The following is a 10,012-nucleotide window of genomic DNA, read 5'->3' as shown; positions in this document are numbered from 1 at the left end:
TATCAGGTTTTGGTTGAAGATTTGATAACATTCAGTATCGAAAATATGCAAAAGTAGAGAAAATGAGAAAGGGGGCAAATACTTTTTCATAACACTGTAAATACATACAAGAGGCTTCAGGCATATGACCAAGAAGACTAGTTATATCTTCCACTGTCAAAGAAGACTAGTTATATCTTCCACTGTCAAAGAAGACTAGTTATATCTTCCACTGTCAAAGAAGACTAGTTCTAACTTCCACTGTCAAAGAAGACTAGTTATATCTTCCACTGTCAAAGAAGACTAGTTATATCTTCCACTGTCAAAGAAGACTAGTTATATCTTCCACTGTCAAAGAAGACTAGTTATATCTTCCACTGTCAAAGAAGACTAGTTCTAACTTCCACTGTCAAAGAAGACTAGTTATATATTCCACTGTCAAAGAAGACTAGTTATATCTTCCACTGTCAAAGCTAACTAGTTCTAACTTCCACTGTCAAAGAAGACTAGTTATATATTCCACTGTCAAAGAAGACTAGTTATATATTCCACTGTCAAAGAAGACTAGTTATATCTTCCACTGTCAAAGCTAACTAGTTCTAACTTCCACTGTCAAAGAAGACTAGTTATATCTTCCACTGTCAAAGAAGACTAGTTATATCTTCCACTGTCAAAGAAGAGTAGTTCTAACTTCCACTGTCAAAGAATACTAGTTATATCTTCCACTGTCAAAGCTAACTAGTTCTAACTTCCACTGTCAAAGAAGACTAGTTATATCTTCCACTGTCAAAGCTAACTAGTTCTAACTTCCACTGTCAAAGAAGACTAGTTATATATTCCACTGTCAAAGAAGACTAGTTATATCTTCCACTGTCAAAGCTAACTAGTTCTAACTTCCACTGTCAAAGAAGACTAGTTATATCTTCCACTGTCAAAGAAGACTAGTTATATCTTCCACTGTCAAAGAAGACTAGTTCTAACTTCCACTGTCAAAGAAGACTAGTTATATCTTCCACTGTCAAAGAAGACTAGTTATATCTTCCACTGTCAAAGAAGACTAGTTATATCTTCCACTGCCAAAGATAACTAGTTCTAACTTCCACTGTCAAAGAAGCGATAAGAGGAAGCTGTGCGTTGCTCTGAATCTGTGAGCAACTTAAATCTTGACATTTTCTTGTTGATGGTTTTATGGTTAGCAATAACTGTTCAAATCAATCAGATATTCTCGGTGGAAATCCAACTCTTTAATGCTGTATGCCGACCTCTCCCGTCCTTATTGCCTACCTTAACACCCACAGATTTGACCCTACCTCTAAAACTCAAACCCCAAATTCAAAAATAGAAAATAAAACTGAACCAGCTTTCTGGAGAGGCTGTTAAATGCTTAACACAGTCTCTAATTATAGCAGACTGACTGACTGACTGACTGGCTGGCTGGCTGGCTGACTGACTGGCTGACTGACTGACTGACTGACTGACTGACTGACTGACTGGCTGACTGGCTGGCTGACTGGCTGGCTGACTGGTGTTTGAAGGGAACTGTAAATGGGAACACACCAGAGATTTTAGATTACTCAAAACTCCTATAAAAGTGCAGAAAGCAGACCGTTGAGTCCACTTAGCAACACTTCCACTTGTTACTTGTATAGATGCTGTAACTTACCCTCTCATTTCACTTTAATGTAAAAACACCCAGTATTAATGATCAGAGAAAGGAAAAGGAAACCAAGTTAAACGAGAAACACTGCTTAGAGGCCATGTTATGTTAATGAGAGGAGAGGAAAAACTCCCCAGAGCGTCAGGAGTTTTGTTTGCCACGTATGATGGATACATGCTGTGTTTTAATACGGGGCATTAGAACGTTATTTACAAGTTAAAAAAAAAATATATATATTTGTGCGCTACTTCTATGTGTGTATATGTGGCGTGCATGCGTGTGTGTGTGTGTGTGTGTTCATATCCACTACCTCGGGTTGCTGTAAGAAAATAAAGACTTTAAGGTCAGTCGGAGAGCAGACTGCTAAATATAGTGGTGTGTTCATGTGAGGGCCAGACTCTCCTAAAGACAAGCTGTCCTCTGACCATGCCTTGTAATTGAGGAGAAAATAAGGACTCAAATTATATGTTTATTTTTTGACAACAATTTTAATCTTCTGTTCTCTCGTTTTGAGAAAAGAGACGCCCACAAGGACGCTGGAAACTAAGACTAGGGTTTAGGTTAGTAGGAGACTACTGAAACTAAGACTAGCCTACTGTTTATTTATCCAGTAAATACAGACTAATCAATGCAGCTAATATGACCTTCAGTACAAGCACAGGGGTATTTACAGTACATTCAACACAGAGAGTAAACCTGCCTTCTCTCCACTGAAATCATGTCAGGTTCAGCAAGATAGCAAAGATGGGGGGGGGGGGGGGGGGGGGGGGGTATTAAGTTAATCAAGTCCTTTATTGTCTTCTGTTATGTTGAATCACAGCTATGCAGTTATGTAACATGTTGTTTTGCCATGGCCTAGCTGTGATGTTGTTTAACTCGTTCAGTGTCCAGCCCTCTCGCTTTGCTCTTGGGCGTAATACTGTAGTCCAATAACAGTTATTCCCATAGACAGGTCCCAGGCTTAAGACTGTTCTCTGCAGGAGAACAGTAAACTGTTATATGGTGTCAACTTTTCACAGCTTTCTCATTTAAGTGATGCATGTTTATTCTTATAATCGTATTGATTTTTTTGATTTTTTTTATAGAGCAAAGCTTATAATTTGGTAAAGTGGTCATCATGAAAGAATAAATGCTATTTCATTTACCAAAGACACTTATTTAATAAGATAATGATAAAGACCTGTTGAATCATAACACAAGGTTGCGACTTGCAGCAACACAGAAAAGGCACGGAGGAATGGAGCGAGCACAGAACCCGTGGGGCTAAAGACGTTGCTGGTAGCTAAAATACACGCATTTTAAATGAACGTACTCTCTCGTCAGAATTGCACCGGTAATTAGCCTACGTTTCAAATTACAAACATTTTAAATGACAATCTGAAAATCTGAACAAACCATCTCAACCGACCCTCTTTCTAGCCTGTACATAATTGCGTCGCTATCGGTATTTGTAGGCCTTAAACCGTAAATAATGTCATTCAAGTATCAATATCAATCGAAGTTAATAAAAGTGTGTCAGGCCAGGTGGTATAAATTACGCTCCATAGAATATAGGAGTTTCAAGAAAGCCACTGGTTTTGTTTGAGGTAGGCCCTACACTATGACAGCATTTTGAGAAATGAATGATCAAATAAAATCACTGAGAAATAGAGTCGCTTAAAACAGATCTGAAGAGGGATTTAAATACAGCTGTGTCGCGAGTATAGCAGGCTAAATATTTCCAAATGTAAGTCGAGCTATTTGAATCATCAGTGCTTTTCTTACAAGAGGAAACAAACTAGGCTTCGTTTTTAAAAAGTTGCGGTCAGAATTTATTTGATTTGATGTGATAATCATTTCTTTAATTTGTTTTATTTCTTTGTCATTTCCAGCAATTGAATCCTTTCAAACCATTACAGCTAATGCCTACAAAAGGATTTAACTGCACTTCAGAATATTGAAAACAGAGACAGACGGTTAAAAACCCAAACAATAAAATCTGTGTTCTAACCGCACGCCCTGCCAGTTTAATTTATTGATTTATTCGTGGTCAGCATGTTACTGTGTGCGACAGTGTCACGACAATAATAACCTATCGAAACGCAAGCAGCTTTACATCATTATCGGCCTATTAACAACGTTATTGTTGATGGAGAATTTGCCGATATCTAATCGTATTATTGATTGTAAGGGGAACAGTAGGGTAGTAGTTGGAGTAAGGGAGACCATAACGCATGCGTTAGCCAAAACTGTTTTTTTTTTTAAAATGGGATCTTCTCGTTACATCATTATCGCTAAAGATGGTCAACATTAGACCTAATATTAGCAGGTAGGCTATATTATATTATATGTAGGCTATATTATACCTATAGGCCTATAATGATGCTGGAAGAACAAGAAATAGTGACCCTGACTGAGCAGCGGACTGAGCAAGCTGGGCGCTTTGACGCCAATAGAGTGTAAATGACCTGACAATTATTCATTCATAATAGCCACTCAACCACCCATTTCCCAAAGATGAATCTGGATTTGTCAATGTGCATTTGGGGAGGTGGGATGGTTTCTACTCCCATGCCCTCCATCCCTTTTCATTCCCTCTCTCCTTTATTGGCTTTCAACGAATCTTCAAAGAGCGCGGACCCTATAATTAAGGGGCGGGCTCTCTGCCTCTCCAAATACGTCTGTGCGCTCATGCCGGAGTTCTCTCAAACTGTCCCGGGACTGCGAGCAGAGAAGTGAACCGACTTAACTATCTACTCTTGGGATTTTGTTTCCCAGGGATGGCCGCATCTATTCTGGAGGTATGGAATATACTTGTTTTCATTTTAAAATTAACTTTAAAGCTGTTTTACAGTGACGCGCCATTTGTATTTTCCGTCAGAATTAGGGTACTGCTTGTCGAGGTAACTATGGGCACACGCGTAGACTCTGGCTCTGAAGGATCCGTCATGTCCCAGGTTACTGTTCAATGTTCTTGAGGAAATGAAGAAGGTCAAACGGAGAAAGAACGGCTGCACTGTTGACATTTGACAATATGCTTTCATAAAACAAGATTAGATTGTGGTAAAATATGTAGTCTAAAATATGGTATTTGTCTCTCCATCTGTCAGAAACGATGTGCGTAACTGAACATGTTGACTAAAAGTATACCGTAGCCTATGTCATTTATATTGGGTTTTATCCAAAACATTTTTTTTTAAAAAGGGTATGTACTTTAACGCAAATGAATGGCATGTATTCTATAGTCAGCCTCAGTCCAAGACCAAAATCCTATGCTAGCCGACATCCCAAATTAAAATGTGACCTTTACACACGTTGGTCATCATAACAAACATATGAGTTGATATAAGAACTAAATGGGACTTGGAATGAGGGAAGAACAGGTTAACATCAAATATAATTCATATAGAAAGGTGTGGTCTGACCTACTGATTGGTAGACAGACTGGATGAAATGGTATATGCCTGACAAATCAGTCCACAGCCAAATCAACACGAAACGCAATCTCTCGCCAAACATCTCTCAATAACAAGATATTGGTACAGACTTGATTCCACTGCAATTACAGAAGCATTACATTTCCGCCGGTCATCAACACTATAACGCGGAGGACATACAAGTTAAAACGCAAAAGGGAGGGGGTATTGAACATACCAAAAAAAAGCATTACAGCCGCAGTTAACTCTTTATCTCTGTGATTGAGTGCAATTAACCTGGAAACAAGAGCCATAGCAACAGGATACGTTAAATCCACCGCAGGCGCTTCGCAGGCAGACGGAGGAAATCCACCCTCAACTGAATCCCGGTGTGGTGCCTCCAGGTGCTAGCTGGTGATTAGGGACGTCGTTACTGCTCTAAGGACGAGACTAGAGGCCTTAAATGGTCTTAAGTGGAATAACTTGTATCAGTGTAAATTGGGGGAAACGTATTTATTTTGCCTTCTGGCAAATACGCACTTTCAGCAATAGAAGAGATATCTCTTGTCCATTTAAACGAGTTGACGTAGGCCATAATACGGATAGGCAAGGCCCACCACATGCTGAAATATCAGCCTACAAGTCGTATGACTTGATGTGCACTATAAAACTTCGGCTGGCTCTTGTCCTGAGATGCGCGTGTAAATTGGATATTGGAGTAAATCTCCTGGTGATTTGACCTGTGCTTTGTCCCACTTGACACGCTGATCTCAAATTATAGGATTAAGGCCATGCAGCCTAATGCACGACCTGCTCAATACGCGCTCTTCAAAGGTAGTTGGATTGTTTTTTTGAATAATCTTTATCTGGTGATCTTTATAAAATATCATGTTTAGACAGGACAATGAGGAGAGAGTGAGTTTGTGAACAATGCGCCGTTGTTGAAGGGTATAAATAAATCAAACCGTTTCAAATGTCATGGTGACCATTCCTGACTAACATGTTTGGCAAGATTTCAACTGACAACAATACTGTTGCTGAGAACAATTTAGTTGACATAAATAGGTGTTTTTTAAATGTAAATTATTCAGATACAGTTTTATCACATTTAATTCCTCTTTTCCATTACATTTTAGTCATTTAGCAGACGCTCTTATCCAGAGCGACTTACAGTAGTGAGAGCATACATTTTATTCTCCGTACTGGTCCCCCGTGGGAATCGAACCCACAACCCTGGCGTTGCAAACACCATGCTCTACCAACTGAGCCACACTGGACCTTTTTCCCTTTTTATTTAATTATTCTGTCTGTTTGCCAAAACAAGCAGGCATATATTTTCATCAACACAAATTTAATTTGAAATGAACTGAAACCAAAGTAAATGTCCTCTGTTCTGTGACCAATGTATAGGGGAAACAGCCTGCCATACTGTTGTGATTAGACCCTGACAGAAACAGCAGCAGCCATTTCCTCTGTCTAATCTCTCCTGTCTCCTCTCCCTTCTAGGAGGAAGCTCGCTATGGTTCCAGTCCTCTTGCTATGCTAACCGCTACCTGCAACAAGTTTGGCAGCACCAGCCCGGTGAGGGATTCAGCCACCCCGGGGAAGGCCGGCCCCGGCAGCACCGCTCCAGGCAAGAAGCAGTACACCATGAGCTCAGAGCTCCAGGGACAGAGAAACAGCAGAGGAGGAGGAGAGAGCATGGAGAACTCCTACACTGGTTCGTTCAGCTCAGCGGGTGGGTTACTCACACCCACTGGCAGCCCTCCTCCATCCTCTGGGGGGTATACGTCAGAGTACAACCCCTTCTCCCACTCCTTCCAGACCTCCATGTCCCAGGGCCAGGACCAGTCCCTGCTGGTGTCCAAGGCCCACGCCACGGCCGACTGTCTGACCAGCGTCTACACCTCCCTGGACATGACTCACCCCTACGGCTCCTGGTACAAGGCAGGCATCCACCCCGGCATCACCGCCGCCCCCTCCAACACCACGTCCTCCTGGTGGGACGTCCACCCCAATACCAACTGGTTGAGTGCTGCCCAGCCCCAGTCCGATGGTCTCCAGGGCTCCCTCCAACCCGTCCCTCCTCAAGCCTCCCTCAGCCCCCAGCTGCCCAGCTACACTTCTGACTTCACCTCTCTGAACCCAGCTCAGTACCCCTCGGTGGGCCTGGGGTCCACATCACACCTCCTCCAGTCCTCCCAGCACATGCTGCCTCAGGACATGTACAAGCCCAAGCCGGTGTCTGGCGGGGGGCTGATGGAGAGTCAGATGGGCCTGAAGCCTGCTGGTGGATCACGGGGGTACGGTGGAGGAACCACCACTGGCAGGTCCAACTGTGACTGTCCCAACTGCCAGGAGCTGGAGCGGCTTGGGGCCTCGGCTGCATCCCTGAGGAAGAAGCCCGTTCATAGCTGCCACATCCCGGGGTGTGGGAAGGTCTACGGTAAGGCCTCGCATCTCAAGGCCCACCTCCGCTGGCACACCGGGGAGAGACCTTTCGTCTGCAACTGGCTGTTCTGCGGGAAACGTTTCACACGTTCCGACGAACTGGAGAGGCACGTCCGCACGCACACCCGGGAGAAGAAATTCACCTGCCTGCTGTGTAACAAGAGATTCACCCGCAGCGACCACCTCAGCAAGCACCAGAAGACCCACGCAGAGTCTGCCCTGCAGCAGGCCAAGACCGTGGAGGGAGAGACTCAGGACCCCAGGAACAACGATGAGACGGCAGACCCAAATAACCTCAACACGGCCGTGCAGAATAACAACGTCCCTAGTGAGACGACTACCAACGGAGAGGAGAAGACTGGCTCAGCCAACGGAGTAGAGACAAGCAGTGGATTGATGGAGATTTAACTTCAGCGTATGTGTAGTGGTCTTATAGAGATGTTTTGTTCAGTTAGTGTGGCACCATTGTGGTGCAAAGTTCACTATATATCTAAAAACAAACAGCATTATTTAGTATTTGTACATGCTGTCCACACGTTTGACATTAATTGTCAAAGGATGCATTTGACATAGTTTGTAATGACTTTCTAGATAACTGGCCAGACTGGTCGGAAATACCCATTCTGTGGACTACACACACACAATTTATTAATTTTCAGTAAGACAAACCACTAACTTCAATCTGTAAGATCAGAGGGGAAAAAAACCAGAGGAAAATGTGTGTATCTAGTATGAGGGACGTAATGGGGCATTGATTTGCTATGGTACACGATTGGCTCAGTAAGAACCAGTCTCTGATATCAGCTACGTCTTGTTTTGGGGTTTGATTCTGTGCGCTTCCTATCATGTCTTATTTAATTTTTAGATTTACACAAATAATCTAATTTATGTTTTAAATTATAAGCATTAGAAGATTATCGTGCATTTTTCAGGCAGTGCATTGTTGGATAATAATGGCAAGATATAGCTGGCCATTGATAATTTAGTAAATTAAGATTTTTTTTGGTATCTTTTATTTATTGATTATAACCACGGCGATGTTGTTGGTGCTATCGTGTTTGAAGATGTATTTATAGATCTTGAAATGAATTGTTTCTGCTAACTATTTTCTACATAACCTTTCTATTGTGAAGTCGAAACACCTGCCATGTTGATAGTTGATAAAGGCGTTCTCCTTGAGGGTACTTATTTCTCTAATGTCAGGTGTGTTATTTTTCTACCTTTTTTTTTCTATTTTGTTGATAAACTTTTTTCCAACTCTAATGAAAATGACACAACCATAATATTAAGACACACCGATTAAATTAAGGTACAAATCAGATGGTATATGTTCATGTCTTCAAAGAAAGTCCAAAGTTTATCACATCAATGCATGATGGATATTTGGGATAATAAACTCCTGATATTTTGTGATTGAACTTCATGAAGAATATTAGTAGGAACTTTTGCAGGATGTGGAATGAGCTAAATAATGAAACAGTAATTCAGCATGAGCTTGGTAGAGGAGTATGTCTGAGTGTCATGATTTGGAAGTCATGATATGGAATGGTGCTTCAGTAAAAAAAAACCAAAAAACTATTTACTTCGTTCATTGGTGTTATTTTCATTTTTCCAAAAGCCCATAAGTCTCATCTCCCCACTTGATTCCATAAAGGTTTATCTTGCAGAAGTAGCAAGCGATCCCAAAAGTCTAAAGGTAAAATGCTACATAGACTCTTCTCTTTCCTCTTTCCTCCTTCATCTCTCCATCCCTCTCTTCCTCCTTCATCTCTCCATCCCTCTCTTCCTCCTTCATCTCTCCATCCCTCTCTTCCTCCTTCATCTCTCCATCCCTCTCTTCCTCCATCTCCATTCCTCTCTCCTCTAAAATCCCTCTCTCTCTCTTGTCATATTCTTACTGTATTCTGTCCAACTTGCTCTTCTTGCCTCCATGTCTTAACCAAAATACCTTCATAATCTTCTTGCGAGCGACACGAACAAAGCGATCGACTGAGATGAACTCTCTGGTCAATCGACACAATTACCCTTTTGACAGCGCCACTGTAGTTACAGCACTGTAGTTACGCCCCTGTAGTTACACCACTGTAGTTACGCCACTGTAGTTACACCACTGTAGTTACGCCCCTGTAGTTACACCACTGTAGTTACGCCCCTGTAGTTACACCCCTGTAGTTACGCCACTGTAGTTACGCCACTGTAGTTACACCACTGTAGTTACACCACTGTAGTTACACCACTGTAGTTACGCCCCTGTAGTTACGCCACTGTAGTTACGCCACTGTAGTTACGCCACTGTAGTTACACCACTGTAGTTACGCCACTGTAGTTACACCACTGTAGTTACACCACTGTAGTTACGCCCCTGTAGTTACGCCACTGTAGTTACGCCACTGTAGTTACGCCACTGTAGTTACACCACTGTAGTTACACCACTGTAGTTACGCCCCTGTAGTTACGCCACTGTAGTTACGCCACTGTAGTTACGCCCCTGTAGTTACACCACTGTAGTTACACCACTGTAGTTACGCCA

The 10,012-nt window shown here is 42.2% G+C and overlaps 1 protein-coding gene across 1 annotated transcript; it reads left to right on the top strand.

Annotated features, from left to right (window-relative positions):
• The first annotated feature begins 4,304 nt into the window (after positions 1–4,304).
• On the top strand, positions 4,305–9,060 carry sp7 (Sp7 transcription factor). The gene is made up of 2 exons (XM_014134053.3): positions 4,305–4,416; positions 6,538–9,060. The coding sequence occupies exons 1-2, from the start codon at positions 4,396–4,398 to the stop codon at positions 7,888–7,890; spliced, it is 1,374 nt and encodes a 457-aa protein (XP_013989528.1). The 5' UTR covers positions 4,305–4,395; the 3' UTR covers positions 7,891–9,060.
• The last annotated feature ends 952 nt before the right edge of the window (positions 9,061–10,012 follow it).

Source organism: Salmo salar, chromosome 12 (genome assembly GCF_965601325.2).
Source record: "Salmo salar chromosome 12, fSalSal1, whole genome shotgun sequence".
Classification (NCBI taxonomy): Eukaryota; Metazoa; Chordata; class Actinopteri; order Salmoniformes; family Salmonidae; genus Salmo; species Salmo salar.
The sequence above is the reverse complement of the archived record's forward strand: the minus strand, read 5'-3'. Positions and strand labels throughout refer to the sequence as shown.

Bases quoted from the DNA above. Each gene is read 5' to 3' on its own strand.
- sp7 (XM_014134053.3), top strand. From the start codon at position 4,396: ATGGCCGCATCTATTCTGGAG. The intron at 4,417-6,537 runs GTATGGAATATA...TCTCCCTTCTAG, and splicing joins TGGCCGCATCTATTCTGGAG to GAGGAAGCTCGCTATGGTTC.